General features: G+C 47.6%; 7 protein-coding genes across 7 annotated transcripts; 3 read left to right on the forward strand and 4 right to left on the reverse strand.

Annotated features, from left to right (window-relative positions):
- Nucleotides 1-441: 441 nt before the first annotated feature.
- On the reverse strand, nucleotides 442-2,852 carry N7469_005339 (sterylglucosidase 1; the record flags this gene model as incomplete). The annotated part of the gene is made up of 5 exons (XM_056644259.1): nucleotides 442-1,053; nucleotides 1,104-1,422; nucleotides 1,478-2,009; nucleotides 2,050-2,416; nucleotides 2,469-2,852. The coding sequence occupies 5 exons, from the start codon at nucleotides 2,850-2,852 to the stop codon at nucleotides 442-444; spliced, it is 2,214 nt and encodes a 737-aa protein (XP_056501073.1).
- Nucleotides 2,853-3,324: 472 nt separating this feature from the next.
- Nucleotides 3,325-7,676, forward strand: N7469_005340 (SKI complex subunit tetratricopeptide repeat protein SKI3; the record flags this gene model as incomplete). The annotated part of the gene is made up of 3 exons (XM_056644260.1): nucleotides 3,325-3,440; nucleotides 3,506-3,706; nucleotides 3,770-7,676. 3 exons carry the CDS (start codon nucleotides 3,325-3,327, stop codon nucleotides 7,674-7,676), a joined length of 4,224 nt encoding a protein of 1,407 aa, XP_056501074.1.
- A 411-nt stretch (nucleotides 7,677-8,087) lies between these two features.
- Nucleotides 8,088-8,819, reverse strand: N7469_005341 (OB fold domain-containing protein; the record flags this gene model as incomplete). The annotated part of the gene is made up of 1 exon (XM_056644261.1): nucleotides 8,088-8,819. One exon carries the CDS (start codon nucleotides 8,817-8,819, stop codon nucleotides 8,088-8,090), a length of 732 nt encoding a protein of 243 aa, XP_056501075.1.
- A 133-nt stretch (nucleotides 8,820-8,952) lies between these two features.
- N7469_005342 (COG1/VPS51 family protein) lies at nucleotides 8,953-9,831 on the forward strand (the record flags this gene model as incomplete). Its single annotated transcript, XM_056644262.1, has 1 exon — nucleotides 8,953-9,831. One exon carries the CDS (start codon nucleotides 8,953-8,955, stop codon nucleotides 9,829-9,831), a length of 879 nt encoding a protein of 292 aa, XP_056501076.1.
- A 256-nt stretch (nucleotides 9,832-10,087) lies between these two features.
- N7469_005343 (DUF1917 domain-containing protein) lies at nucleotides 10,088-11,054 on the reverse strand (the record flags this gene model as incomplete). Its single annotated transcript, XM_056644263.1, has 2 exons — nucleotides 10,088-10,941; nucleotides 10,991-11,054. The coding sequence occupies 2 exons, from the start codon at nucleotides 11,052-11,054 to the stop codon at nucleotides 10,088-10,090; spliced, it is 918 nt and encodes a 305-aa protein (XP_056501077.1).
- A 462-nt stretch (nucleotides 11,055-11,516) lies between these two features.
- On the reverse strand, nucleotides 11,517-13,168 carry N7469_005344 (epoxide hydrolase family protein; the record flags this gene model as incomplete). Its single annotated transcript, XM_056644264.1, has 7 exons — nucleotides 11,517-11,633; nucleotides 11,667-11,822; nucleotides 11,890-12,010; nucleotides 12,068-12,254; nucleotides 12,388-12,660; nucleotides 12,736-12,869; nucleotides 12,948-13,168. The coding sequence occupies 7 exons, from the start codon at nucleotides 13,166-13,168 to the stop codon at nucleotides 11,517-11,519; spliced, it is 1,209 nt and encodes a 402-aa protein (XP_056501078.1).
- Nucleotides 13,169-13,815: 647 nt separating this feature from the next.
- On the forward strand, nucleotides 13,816-15,119 carry N7469_005345 (uncharacterized protein; the record flags this gene model as incomplete). The annotated part of the gene is made up of 2 exons (XM_056644265.1): nucleotides 13,816-14,021; nucleotides 14,078-15,119. The coding sequence occupies 2 exons, from the start codon at nucleotides 13,816-13,818 to the stop codon at nucleotides 15,117-15,119; spliced, it is 1,248 nt and encodes a 415-aa protein (XP_056501079.1).
- Between the last annotated feature and the right edge of the window lie 134 nt (nucleotides 15,120-15,253).

The following is a 15,253-nucleotide window of genomic DNA, read 5'->3' on the forward strand; positions in this document are numbered from 1 at the left end:
TGGGCCCGGCTGGGGGGTCTTCAACTTTCCCGTCTCTCTATAGTTCAAGCAATCAACACTGCTTCAACTCCCATTGACCTTTTATAGGTTTCACAATTATTTTTTTGGTTATTTACAAACATACCGAACGTGTCGAATTGACAATCCAGATGGTTGGTTTTTTTTTCTCTCTACGCCAACCGTGGCTAAACACTCCTTTTGCCCCTCCGTCGTCACCGGTTGTTTATCTTATCTCCCGCAGTTAACACTACCAAATCCATGGGTCTCGCTAGGTCCTTGAGGAGCCAACCAGCGATTAGGAAATTGCAGATAACTATATACACTAGTGGATTTTATACTTCTGGGCATTTGTTTTGCTTAAAAAAAATGCGTTTGGTAAAAATCTCAGAAGCTAGAATTCCACATGGACGCCAAACAAACTAAGTAGAAGATAGTGAAGTATCACATCACTGCACATTGGCCACGTTGACACTGTTCAAGGTAAGTCAACTCCTCGGCTGAATTGAAATACTCGCCGACTTTTCGTTTGACACCTTCAATTTTGATATCTTGTTCTCCCTCGGCGTGCCACCAGAGAAGCCTTTGAACTTTCGTGATATCATCAATCTGTAGTTTCCACTTCCCACCGCTGATATAAATGCTGGTTTGGTCCTCAGGAAAGTGAAACTCTGGGAGGTATATCTCTGTAGGTGCGTTTAAGCTCGTCGGTGTAGATGCTGTCAATGACATCGTGAAGGTGCAGTTTTGTAGATCGAAGACGTAACTGTCGAGTCGTCCACTTACGTAGATCGGACTGGGACGAAGATAGGCTTCTGCGGCGCGGTAGCCTTTCGCAGTCTGGGAGAAACTGCTAGATATAGATGGGGATGTCAATGCCTGCTTGATATTGCGTGGATCAACTCCCGGCTGGTCCCCATTGCTATGGCTCTCGGAATAGTCTGGTGATGTGGGATCGAGTGAACGAATATCACCGCCAGTAGGAAGCTCTAGATCATCCCGCGACCAAATGGATAGATCTTCGCCGTTCCATAGGTCACCCCACTCATGATTATTCTGAAAGCTATTAGAGATGGAATAGCTATAGCTCAGGTAGATATTCTTACCTCGGTCTCATATAGCCACAAGGTAAACCCATTGCTTGTACTTCCCTCCAGCGCATAGTGATTGGCGTCCATAGCACTGGTCTGGCTGCTGTAATCGCCCGTCTTATAGGCATACTTATTATCCATGTCATAAGGTATTCCGATCTCTGTGAAAAGAAGGGGGTGGTTTCCCATGTATTTTAAGCTCTCCTCACGCAGAAACTTGAGTTGATCTCGTATGCAATTCCGAATTGCGGTCTCGCCGATCTTGACAGCAAATGCAGGGGTCCAATATTTGCCTCGCAAAACACCAATGACATCGACATTATAAAGACGGTTCCTGCAGAAGTTAAAATCTCACAGTCCACAAGTACTTATTGTATCGCAAAACTCACCAATGCTTGGTCATCAGCGTAAGGCCATCATAATAATGGACTGCATGTACCATATTTGGGTCATCATCATCTGTATTCTTCAGGTCAGGTGGCACCTCCATCACCGGTGGTTGGCACAGCATGATAGACTCCGGCCAGACAGCCCGAATCGCATCCCGAAAGGCACGATAGTGATCGAGGAAATAAGTGTTGGTGAAAATCTCGTAATCCAGGCGTTTCCCTGTCTGTGGAACCTTTGAGAAGTAGTCCTTCTGAAGAAGTGTATTACTGCTTGGGTCCCAAACGCCGTGTTGGGCCCAAATGCACTCTCCCAGTTTCCAACCTGGGTCACGACTCCAACCATATTTTTTATCTATCTCGGCACCTTCAGGCTGCAGCCACGCAGATACACCCTCGGGGTCTACTAGCTCTCGGCCAGTCTGGTAAGGGCCAAAGCTACCGAAGCCCCATGTCGTCACTTCGCATGCTCGACCGGAAGCTGTTAGCATTGCTTGGAATGCCGTAGGCGATGTTCCAAGTTGAAGTTGCTGCTCTGGGGGGGATTATAGAAATGTCCTGCACGCCTACCAAACCTCGATTGGGCTCATTGAGACTTTCCCATCCGATGACTACATCATGCTCAAGACCACCTGCATCATGTATCTTCTGAGCAAGGTGTTTGCAGGCGGCAATGTAATGATTCTGTAGATAGTCCTGGATATTGACCCCATCGATGATGGCCTTGGGGGCAAAGTCGCGACCAGCCCAGAAGAGGGTAAATATTGTCTGGCAGAGAGCTCTAGTGTAATTCGTACTCCATATCATCTTTGGGAACTCGGCAGGTATATCATAAGTATTCTGTACTAGAGCAGCTTCGGTCTTCTTGAACCCTTTCGGGTTCAAACCCGCGGCATAGAGAGTCCACATTGGCGCACCGGAGCCACCGGAAAATCGAGACCACTGTTCCATGAGTATATAGATCATCGGCAGGTAAATCACCTGAATTACTTACAACATCTTGATGAGGGTCCATGAAAACATAGAACTCGTATTGCTTTGCGATCCGAAGCACCTCAATAGTAAATTTAACCCACTCCTCGTCATACTTACCAGGACCCGCATGTTCAATAGCCTCCCAGGTAAAGATGTATCTTATTGTATTATACCCCCATCTGCGTAGTTTCTTGAAGTGGCCATGCGCGTCCTCGAGAGAGAAAGGGCGCCCAACAAATGACACATCGTCGCCATCGAAGAACTTATCGGGAACAAATGACGGAAGATCCGGTGACTTGGGATATTTTGCATCACCAGCAACGTTTATACCTCTCAACGTGACTTCTCGATTATGCGAGTCTCGAAAGACCTTGCCGTCAATGTGAAGGTGCAGCAAGCCCATCTTAAAGGTGTGTACGTCGGTCTGCGCGTTTGGTAACGATATCAACAATCCACTGGTGGTGATCGTGCCACTAGCTCACAATGAAGTCCTGAATATCCCAGCGCCTATTTGTAGAAATAGACGTGTCAGCCTCATCAACTGCAGTGGATATAGTGGATAGCCTGCATCGAAGGCTGTCATAACAGAAACAGCTTACCCTGGGGATATTCTTGGTTACACAGTCTCTTGCAGTTTATTGAGAGCTTGAAATTTCCAAGTAAGATGAGCCTTTTTCAAGTAATCAAGCAGCTCTGCTTTGCAACATCGACCATGAGAAAGAAGATGAGATGGAGGAGCATCCCATGATTAACGCCAGCCGATAAGCGGTGACGTATCGACGCTAACCGACTATCAGCAAACAGCTCCACTTCTCGAAACACACCCAGTTTGATCTCCTCCCCGCTTCTCCTCCACCTTCACAAACCTTTTGACGATGTCGAGCAAGGCGGCCCTGAAGGCCGTGCGAACGGCTCTCGACTCTAAAGACTATGATACGGCAGTCACGAAAGCGAGGGATCTTGTACAGCAAGACCCGCAAAATTATCATGGGTATATCTTATTCCTCCCCCACGATGATGCTCATGCGCAGGCTAATTTCTTTTCTCAATTGGTAGAAATATATTCCTCGGTCTGGCATATGATAAGTTGAACAAGGCTGAGGTAGCTGAGCAAGCTTACTTGGCAGCGACCCGTATCAAAGATAGCGACAAAACAGCCTGGCAAGGCCTAGTCGCTTTATATGAAAAGCAAGGAAACTATAAGCTTGATGCCTGGCACGAGGCTGCTCTCCGACTAGCCCAGATCTTCGCCGATGGGTACTTTCTCTACTTCCTATCATCTATCCTGGAACAATAGACACTAACCTCAATGATTGTAAGCGATGACATGCATCGTTGCCAGGATGTCATTGATAAATATACCAACATAGCCCGAAGCCGGGGTACCAAGGCACAATACAAAAACGCCCTAAGTTTACACCTACCATCATCTCCGATTTATAACATCCTCGAGGGACGCCTTCCCCATCCCTCCCAAACCTACCTACGTCTGATCGAGATCACAGAGGCCGAAGAGAAAGAATTCATAAATCGAGAGATCGGCGAAAGAAGAACACGCCTCGGTGCACGAATCGACCAAGTGACTATGGAAGTGAAGAGGGAGGCCTTCAAGCGAATGGGCTTGGAGGAACTATACCGGGGTATTATCGATTGGACCAATGACGATACTGTCCGCCGTGAATACGAAGAAAAGTTGCTCCAGCGGGGTTATGATGAATTAGGAGTCTTGCATCCGAAGCAAAAGAATACCAAGAGGAGTCAAATTCTTCGTGCCGCCCAAGACATGGTTATCATCAAGCATCCCTTTGAACTCGCATGGACAATTGTCTTGGAGTGGCAGGATGTCGAATCTTACTCACAGTGGGACGTTGGAGTCATTCGCGAGTTTATTGAATTCTTCCCGGAGAATGGTCTCGGAAAGGTGCTCAAAGGCTTCCTTGGAAGCGATCTATCGCCGTTCCCCACGGAAGAGCCGCCGGGGAATGATGAGGAAACCGAGGCCAACGATGGTACAGAGTTGGCTGCTCAAGATCGTCTAATTTTGATGATCGAAGGACTTGACACCGCGCGTTCGTCTATAATCGCCCACCGAATCATGGCCGATCTTCACCTCCTACTGGAAGAATATGAGGGTGCAGCTCGTGTGGCCAGCGACGGGTTAAAAATTGTCCAAGAGATTTCTAGTTATACTGGGATCAATTTCATGAACGCGAAAGACTCCCTGAACGTTAATCTTGCCAATTCCTATATCTACCATCAGTCCCCCCGTCACCACCCCGAGGCGAAGTCGATCTTTGAGGAAATTCTTCAACGAAAGCCAACATCAACAACATGTCTTCTTGGAATCGGCTTGATACTCCAGGTTGATGAAGATTATGCCGACGCGGTCTCATTTTTGGAGCGTGCTCTGGAGCGCGATCCCACCAACGTCAAGATTCGCGGCGAACTGTTCTGGTGTATGGCATTAAATGGAGATTTTGAAACAGGCTTGGAAGGCCTCCGCGGGGCTCTCGATAGTCTGGTCGAAGAACAGCCTGAAAACAAGTCATTCAAGGCCGTACTTTTATACCGTGTGGGCTACTGTCAATGGGAGCTCGATGCATCCCCAGCGGCTCGGAAAGACCGCAATGGAGCGTTTGCAAACTTCCTCGCCTCTATAAAGTCAGATATGAACTACGCCCCGGCGTATACAAGTCTTGGTTTCTTCTATGCGGATTACAAAAAGGACAAGGCAAGGGCAAGAAAATGCTTCCACAAAGCCTTCGAACTTTCATCTGCTGAAATCGAATCTGCTGAGCGTCTTGCTAGGAGCTTCGCAGACCAAATGGAGTGGGATCTCGTAGAAGCAGTCGCACAACGGGTTGTGGATTCTGGCAAAGCAAAGCCGTCTCCTGGTTCGAAGCGAAAGGGGTATAGCTGGCCATATGCGGCACTCGGTACTGTCCAAATCAATAAACAGCAGTACGCCCGAAGCATTGTATCTTTCCAAGCCTCTTTGAGACTTGCTCCCGGTGATTATCACTCTTGGGTTGGACTCGCCGAGAGTTATCATCATTCTGGACGCTACGTCGCTGCTACCAAAGCCTTCGAACATGCGCGAGAATTAGAAGCGGGCCTAGCTGAAGAAGATAAAGGACAAGTCTGGTTTGCACGATATATGCTAGCCAATGTCAGAAGGGAGCTTGGTGAATTTGAGGCAGCAATTTCTAGCTACGAAGACACACTCGCATCTCGTCCTGGTGACATTGGCGTTACAATCGCCCTCCTTCAAACACTTGCAGAAAGCTCTTGGAAATCTCTCGATTCGGGATTATTTCATGATGCAGCAGAGCTGGCAAGCAAGGTCATCCGCGTGGCAGGCTCACTTGTGTCAATCCGAGCTGATATATTCAATCTGTGGAAGGCTGTCGGTGATGCATTTGCCAATTTCTCATACATCGGCAGAGAAGTGAATAAGCTACCTGTAATCGACAGCAAGACCCTCCTGGAGACTGAGCTGGATGGTTCGTCCCTTGAAATCATGTTCGATGTGGACGGTATTGGAAAACAGTGGCTAGATTCTTGCGAAACAGGGCTCGCCACGACTGACGTTTGCCTATATTTCTCTATTCTGGCCTACAAGCGCGCGGTTCATGTCTCTATCAAAGACACACATGCTCAAGCCGTTGCATGGTATAATCTAGGCTGGGCCGAGTATAGAGCGTTCCGAAAAGCCCATGTCGGTGCTGGCCAAAAGAAACCGCGAAAATTCCTCAAGGCGGCCATGCGATGCTTCAAGAGGGCCATCGAGCTTGAATCCGGAAATGCTGAGTTCTGGAACTCGCTTGGAGTTGTAACAACAAGCATGAGCCCGAAGGTCGCTCAGCATGCTTTCGTTCGCAGCCTCCACTTGAATGACAGAAGCGTCCAAGCATGGACCAATCTGGGTGCACTTTACCTCCTCCACAACGACATTCAACTTGCCAATGAAGCCTTCACTCGTGCTCAGTCCACAGACCCTGATTATTCTCAAGCTTGGGTTGGGCAAGGATTACTTGCACTTCTCTATGGCGATAAGAAGGAAGCTCGTGGTCTGTTCGAGCATGCATTTGATATTTCCACGTCTGCGGCCGTCCTACCTAAACGCCAATACACCCTCACCTTGTTCGACCATCTGCTTGCGGATGAATCGGCTTCCAACGAAGTTTCCCAATTGATCCAACCCTTCTTCGCCCTCCACCAGCTCTGTGCACAGGATCCCCAAGATCTACCCTTCATGCATCTCTCCGCCCTTCTTGCAGAAAGAATGGGAGAGACTGCCGATGCAGAGAATAGTCTCCAAATTGTTTGCGCGGGTATGGAGACTGAGTTCGAGACATCTGAATCGCCAGCTGCACTCTCTAGGTTTGCACAGGCCAACGCGGATCTAGCTCGCGTACTTCTTGCTCGTCAAGACTACGAGCAGGCGGCCGAGAAGGCGGAAACTGCTCTGACATTATCTGGAGAGGAGGACGCCAGCAACTTTGATCCCGAGGCATGCAGTAAGATGCGGTTATCGGCGCATCTAACTGCCGGTCTTGCTTTCTACTTCATGCAATCCATGGACCAGGCTATCGACATGTTCCGCGATGCTTTGCAAGAAGCTGACAGTGCCCCAGATGTGGTATGCCTTCTGGCACAAGTTCTCTGGGCCAAGGGTGGCGAGGAAGAGCGCTCAGTGGCTCGCCAACAACTATTCGATTGCGTCGAAAACCATCCCGAGCACGTCGGAGCGGTCAGTCTCTTAGGAGCCATTGCAATTCTCGACGGAGACAAAGACGCTGTTGAGGCTGTTGAGTCGGACCTTCACAATATGATTACTCGAGATGATATCGAAATCCACACTCGGGCTCGACTCATCAAACTTCTTGCAGCCATCTCAATCATGGGATCAACCGGGGACACCTCAGTTCCCGAAGAAATCAGACATCTTGGCGAAGCTACTGCGGCCATTATGTTGTCCCCGGGACAGCCAACCGGCTGGATGGAGCTTTCTGCAACTTCTGACGTCCCCTACCCAGCGGCTATGTCGATTGAGCGGGCTCTGCGCTGTGTTCCCCCACATGGCAACCTTGACGCATCGGATCTCAGTCAAGCGTATGCTCAAACTGGAAACGCCCTAGATGCTTTCCGGGCTATCATGATTGCTCCATCACAGCGAGAAGGCTGGGAAGAGCTGAACCATGCCATAAGTAGCCAAGCTGCGTAGCTTTTTGGCATCTATTTGTAAACACATATCAATTTAGTAGCTAGTGACGGCGCTGATGACCAATATAACTAACAAAATTACCCCAGGGATTGACATGGAAATATGGAAATGGAGAGGGTAGTGTAGATTTTGGCCTTAATGTAATGTTCATGTTGGCCATGTAACAACCATGTACAAGTAGTATTCATTGTATAGAGTCAGAGGACGCATGGGTTGTCCGAACTTTTTTTTTCAAATCACAAAATTGTTCGTTTCATTAGCTTTGAACGGCAGATATGCTGGGGTATACTAGGTTAGATTAAATATGGTATTGGCCAAAGGATCCGTCGGTACTCCTTGTAGCTGCACTGTCATATCTCATGGGACCAAGAAAGACCCTATTCAGAGGTTGATGCTGGCACTGCTTGCATATCATTGTGCTTGGAGAGCAGAAATCCTCTCCAATAATCGTTTCTTCCTATCCTCCTTCCAGGGTCGATCCAATGCATCAATCTTCCCACCAAGTAAAGTAACGGAACTGGGGTTGAGCAAAATCATTCCACGAGCAACAGTTGCATTTTGAAGAACCATTTTTGCTCCAATGGAAAGTTTTTCGAGTGATATCCCCTCGACAGACTGTATTTCAATGGCAACACTCTTGTTGCCGGCCGCATCTTGTAATATCAATCGATGAGGTCCGTAACCACTACCTCCCGACAGATTGGTATTTGATTGATTATTTCCACGACCACCGCCATTCTCAGTGCCTTCATCCTCTTCGCCTACTGCGATTGTCCGGACAACTTCCCTGCCACGAATAGCTTCGCCGCGCTCCACGCGCTCAATTGCCTCCACCTGGCTCCATAAACTCCTGCCGATATCTTCGATATCGAGAACTTGAACGGGAAGTGGACCTTGCAGTCGTCTCTCTTGAAAGTTCGGGTCAAATATATCAACTGGAAGAGTGCAAGAAGAGCTTTTGGAGAGTGATTCTCTGAAATCGGATGCGAGGACGCGGAAGAGAGCTGTTTTGATAAGCGTGGAAGTGGGGAGGTTACGCTGAGCCGAGCTTGAAGTTGATAGGAATGTATTCAGCCATGATATTGAGACATTCAGAGATTTCGTATTTTTTATTTGAGCGGCAATTTGCTCTGCGCTGGCCATTCTGAGGGAATGTTGTGTAGTTTTCAAGCTTGAATGAAAGTCGACAAGCTCGGGGAAGCACGGGCCCGCCTTTAAAGTCGGACATTCCACCTTGTCCTTCTCTCCCTTTCAACTTCACCAACCAACCCCCGCAATGTCGGCAATATCCTCGCCTCGGCTCTCAATTGCGTCTTCTCGTGGTCACTCGCCCGGCCCAGCGTCATCTCGCCCTTCCCTCGATACCTTAAATACCAATCTCCCCGGTGGCCTTAGCGCCGCGTCCACTCCTTCCACTGCGCGAGCTATCTCGCCAAACCCTAATACAGGACGCCGCAATCGTTCGGCTTTACGAGATTACTATAAGCTCAAACCACCTGGTACCGATAGTCCAAGCGGATCACGATCCCGTAGTGTACCGCGCAACACAGATGCAGGCGATATCTCCAATCCGTCAGCTCTGCCCTCGGGTACAGAGTTGGATAACGCGGACTTCGATCCCCAGCGCTATGTGGACCAACTCCTTTCAACCTCGTCTCTCTCTACAATCCTCAAGGCGGAGAACACACTTGTCGGTGATATACGCACACTAGACGGAGAGCGCAAGGCGCTTGTTTATGATAATTACTCGAAGCTCATTCGGGCCGTGGAAACAATTGGGAAAATGCGTCAAAGTATGGATGAACGTGGAGCGCCATTGACTATGACCAAGACTCTTGGTCCGGCGATTTCTTTCGTTGCTGAGACTGCTGGCGGTCTCATTAGGGAAGGGGAGGAGCACCGACGTCGTATTAATGAGGAACGGAGTCAACGACCTGCGGCGAATGATAATAAGATTGAAAAGGAGACTGTTCAGTGGGTGCTGGATGCGCCTCGAAGGCTGGACAAGTATATCACGGATGAGAAGCAAGAGGAGGCCGACAAGGACTGGGATGAAGTTAAGAAATTATTGGATGCATGGGGTCAAGTGAAGGGTGTTTCTGAAGTTCGTGAGGCCTGCGAGAAAGTCATGAATAAGGATGGAAAGGATGATTAAACATCACTTGAAATGTCCGAAGTTTGAAACGTTGAATTTGCCATCGCCTTCTGGTCTCATCCGTGGACTGTCTCGCATACAAATTCTACGGACGTTGAGCCATCGACTCGGCCGTCACTTCCAAGAGGCTTTATCGGCGTTATACAGTCAATGCTCCCATTGTATATTAAATAGATACCCAATCGATTCTTACTGCATCAAATCATAACCAGAGCAACATGGCACATATAACCTGCAATCCAATTAAATTCCAACCTCAAGCCTTCCCACCAAGGACATCCCGACTAGAGTACATGCTCGCCTTAAGCCCATACTCATTCTTCGACGTGATATCAAGATGCGTATAAGCATCACACTTATAGTAAATCGGTCGATCTCCTACATCCACCAATCCAACATCAACCATACCCTCCAGCACACGTTTTATATCCGCCTTGTCCCCAAAATCCTTCGTATAAACACATATCAAACGCGATTGACCAGACCCATCATCCGTCGCAACCTTCGCTCCATCCCCTAAATCCCCTTTCTCCACCGCAGTAACAACAGTCTTCCACGTAGGATCAACCTCCCGAGCATTCGGGAAAAGCATCCACTTTCCATAAATAACGCCCGAGGCCCGGGCTGCATCGAGAATATCTTGTTCCAGTTTACGACGAAGCGGGTTTAATTTCCGCGTTAGTGCGGCGGTGGTTTTTGCGCCGGATTTGTCGTGCGCGGCGCGTAGTGATGAACTCCTTTCTTCGAAGGCACGAAGGATCTCTGTGCCTTTTCGAAGGAAGGTCGGGACGTCTTGGTCTAGTTGGGATTTGGACGTTGGTCCGAACATCCAGATCCAGGGCCCCACGTCTGAAGACTGTGTCTTAGAAGGTGGGAGGCGAGAGAGAAATTGAGAAATTGGTTCTCGGTGCCCGCGTTGGTTCTTACGTAGGCCTGCTGGTGAGTTGGGTAGATGTTCTTGATCTTGGTTTTCGAAGTTTGCTGGTGCTGTTGGGGCACGAAGTTCATGCTGTACTGTAGAGAGGAGTTTGGAATGGATGGTTGACCAATATAATTCTGGATCGTAATTCTTTGCTTCTTGCTCTAGTCGAGCTTTTTCAGTTTCGTCTCCTGGGTGGATGTCAGCATGAATTCTATTCTTTTTCTGAGAAATACTGACCGTAAAAGCTGGAGTCATCTGAGAGGACCGGATCTATATCCATGGGATCTTCTTTTGAAGACATTTGGATATATTTGCCTAGGGAATTGTATTATGATCAATGGTAGTCGTGGAATACCCAGGTAGCTAAGTTATGTAGAGGTAAAGTTGAATTTGAAGTGTTGAAACTCTTTTGACGTTGGGGAAGAGCCGCATGACCAAGCAGGCAACAAAATGGAACAGTCATGCATAGCAAAATAGCAAAATAGCAAATTGAAAATGCCTACAAAGGATATTATGATATTATTTGTAGCAATTTAGGCGCTATAATAATCATCGAGGGAATCCATGTTATATGCATAATTTCATACATCTGCAAAACGAGTACCCAGTACGACTTAATAGTCTTGATCTGCCCTCGAAGGCTATAGTATAGACCACATAGTATACCACCTCACATGAATTGAATCTCACCCAGACTGAAATCCCTCAAGCTATACTAACAGTAGCAGCAGTAGTATATCAAAGACGAACTTTCAACCCTCGCCTACTTTTGACCGATTATACCTGGCCAAACCTGTTCCACGAATCCCACCAAGTCATCTTTCAGTGCTGCTGGTTGTTCAAGAGCAGCGAAATGGCCCCCCCTAGCTATGTCAGTCATCTCAGTCATTCTTCATCTTTTCAAACGACTTACCTTTTTATGTTGATTCCAGTAAACTAGATTTCCAGTCGTTTCGACCCAAGAGCGAGGTAGCGGTGCCAACTCCATTGGGAAAAAGGAATATCCAAAAGGCTTCCGGATGTACCACCGTGGTTCATTTGCAGTTGGAACAGTGGGAGGAGGATAACTCTAGATTTCGTGTTAGTCATTTAGCTTATAAAGTCAGGATTTCGCCTCTGGTAGTACAAATACGCACCTGGCGGTAGGTATAAACTGATCGCGCGATCGTGTCGGTAAGCCAATATAATGTAATTGACTCAAGAATTTCGTTTGGGCTCAAAGGGTCGTCTACCCATTGCAAAAATTTTTCACCGACCCTAATACAGTTAATCAAATGCGTTTGCAGTGCCAACCCTTCCTGTGATGATCCTCACCATGCCAAGAGGGCAATCGGGCTGCTTGCAAGGACGTGACCAATAGTACTAGGTCGAGTTCCATGCTCGAATGCATATGCAGAGCCTGAGGTCTGGAAATCCTTCAATCGCTCAAGACCATTTCTTTCAAATGCATCCAAGTGGTCATCCGTCATGCCTTCAGGTCGGGCCATAAAGGTTACATTAACTAGTTGTTATTAGCAACGAAAAGGACCGAAAGATACAAGACGAGTGTGAAACTCACGGTGGACAGCTTCCTTTATCAGCATTCGATCATTTCATGTATTTCAAATTCTCTCGATTTGATCGGAACGACTTACCTTTACAGCTTTCATGATCCACAGCCAGGGTCCTAGCGATACGACTTCCAATATCGCCGCCTTGAGCAACATACCCACTGTCAAACCCAATATCTTTCATGAGTCTATCAAAGACACGCGCAATATCTGATGTATCAAAGTTTCTATCCAGTGGAGGACCAGATGAGAAGGTGTAACCTGGTAGTGAGGGGACAATCAAATGATAAGGCAGAGTGTCTGGAGTATACTCTTGGCGAAACATATCCAATATAGGAAGAAACTCCAAGAAGCTTCCTGCATCAAGATAGAGTACTATATTAATAAACTTCGATTACAGACAAGTACAGTGATCAATAGTCGATCTCTTACCAGGCCAGCCGTGGATCAGCAATAGTGGAACAGCATCTTTCTTCCGCGAGAAAAGGCCAACAAAGTGGATTGTCAAGTCTTCAATCTCTGTTGTCCATTGTGGAAAGCTGTTGATCTTCTCTTGAGATGCTTTCCTTTATTATCATTTCATTATCAAAGGAGTTCCATGGAGGTGAAATGTAGTCACATCATGATGGTGAGCATATATATACCATTTGTAGGACCGCAGCCACTGTTCTCTCATGGCCACCAGCCAGTCCTTAGTAACACCATACTGAGTACTTGTCTGTGAATTCTCAAAGGTTGGTGGGGCTAGCTTCGATAGCTTGATCAGGGTTTCGAGCTCAAGAAGCTGATCCTTGGGAAAGGCCACTTGGAAAGGTGTGGGGGCCACCCGGGCTGTAGCAGGTAGAGTATTGAATAACAACGACATGATTGAATTTTGTACCAAAAGAGACTTGACTAGTCTGTATCAATAGTATCCTTGACTAGATCATGCAGAGACTTTGCAGGTTTCGGATGTTGGTAGAACGTGGCTGATCATGTGTTCATTCTTAGTGCGGGGAAGGATTATCAAGCCTGATTCTACTGCGAGGATGGGTGAGTTACTCTAGTTGGAACTAGAGTAACTATGCTTCTTTTCGTGCATATCGATGCCTACCAGCTCTGGTGTTTAGCGTGAATAAATTGTATCAAATATTAATATTAGTAGTAGGGCCAACTTATTTGCAGCTGAATTGAAAGAGGACACTTTCACCAGGTATATATACTATAGTGGTGGTAGCTTGCAGAATGCGACATATGAACTTCATACGGCTTGAAGCCGACACTAGGATTCTCCAGACGCAACCACCAAAATAATGACGAAAAAATGAGCCCTAATTAGAAGGATAAACGACACTATTCATCCACGGTACAGCTATCTTCTACTGCTGCTTTTAACCATACTACGTCCTATAATTAGTTACCCGCTGTGAGGTATACCGCGGAGTCCCCGTCGACCCACATCGATGAAATATCAACCCCCACCAACGTCGGAGTCGCAACATGAACTCAAGTGCCAATTGTAACACAAAAATAATGACCGGGGACTTACAGCAACCCAAGTCGGAAACAACGGTATTTCTAGACCAGCCACCGAGCTGTCTCGAATTCTGCCCGGAAATCCCGGACCATTTCGTAGTGGGAACATACCTACTTTCCGAGGCCAAAACCGAAGATGGAATCCAGCAGACAAAAACAGGAAGCGTGCAACTTTGGAAGCTAGATCCTGCTACAAGCTCCTTGTAAGTGAGGCTCACGTTGAGGGTCATTGCTGGCAGATCGCTAATTTCATCTTCAGGTCTCTGGTGCAAAGGATAGCACTGCCGTATGCCGTTTTCGACCTTCACTTTCACCCAAGGAATCGAGACCAATTTGCAATTGCAAGCAGTACAGGATGTATTGCCTTGTTCACTGTCTCTTCTGATTCATTCACAGCACAGCCAAATATTCAACGGGTCTGGACCAAGCAAGTCCACGAAGACTCTTCGATTCCGGCACTTTTCCTTGCTTGGGCACCAGATAACTGGTTTCCCAATCCCTCTGCGGATGGTTTTGCCGTCACATTCTCAGATAGTCGAACATCAGTCTTTGGAACTGTGAAAGATACCACTGATGCAGACGGGTTTGAAGAATGGGGTTCGTTTGAAGCGAAGCAGATGATTGAAGTATGGTACGTCGCACTCGCGGCGATGCAGTCTTCTAGCGAGAATGACAAGGACAATGATGTGTTACCTTTCATGTATACCGGCAATGATTTTGGCTCGTTACATACACGCAGATTCCTAGGCCATGCGGAGAAAGAACCTGACGATGAAGAACCGCTCGCTCCTTTTCTTCTGGAGCATGATGATCGTGCAAGACACCACGCAGCGGGAGTAACTGCCATTCTACAAATGCCTGTACCTCTGGCGGAGGATGCGCCTATTCTCTTAACGGGGAGTTACGACGAGGGCTTGCGGGTATACCATGCGACTCGGCGAGGCGAGGTTCTTGCAGAGGAGAGCCTTGGAGGTGGTGTTTGGAGGTTGCAGCTTCTTGATAATACAGAAAGTCAAGCCTCCGATAGTATCAAAGAGCAGCACTTCCTGGTCTTAGCAAGTTGCATGCATGCCGGGACAAGGGTGGTCCGGGTGACTCTAAAGCAGGAGGATCAGAGCTCGGAGTGGAGCATCAAAGTGCTTGCTGAGTTTACAGAGCATGAGAGTATGAATTATGCTAGCGATGTGTGGAAGGGGTCCGGCTCGGAGACTTCGAGTAAGTCGACGGAACCGTCTGAGCTTGTCTGTGTCTCAAGCAGTTTCTATGATCGTCGCGTCTGTGTATGGAGAGCTACAGTATAGCATGGGATACCACGATATAGAACACAGGCCGTGAATCTACGAAATTCAAAATGATTATCAATACCAGACACTAGGCATGAATGTTTGTCATGAGCACGCTAGATCAAATCACAATGCAACACCAACAGGTATAC

Source organism: Penicillium citrinum (genome assembly GCF_028827155.1).
Source record: "Penicillium citrinum strain IBT 23319 chromosome Unknown utg000004l:1.0-2404223.0:1.0-2405248.0, whole genome shotgun sequence".
Taxonomy (NCBI): Eukaryota; Fungi; Ascomycota; class Eurotiomycetes; order Eurotiales; family Aspergillaceae; genus Penicillium; species Penicillium citrinum.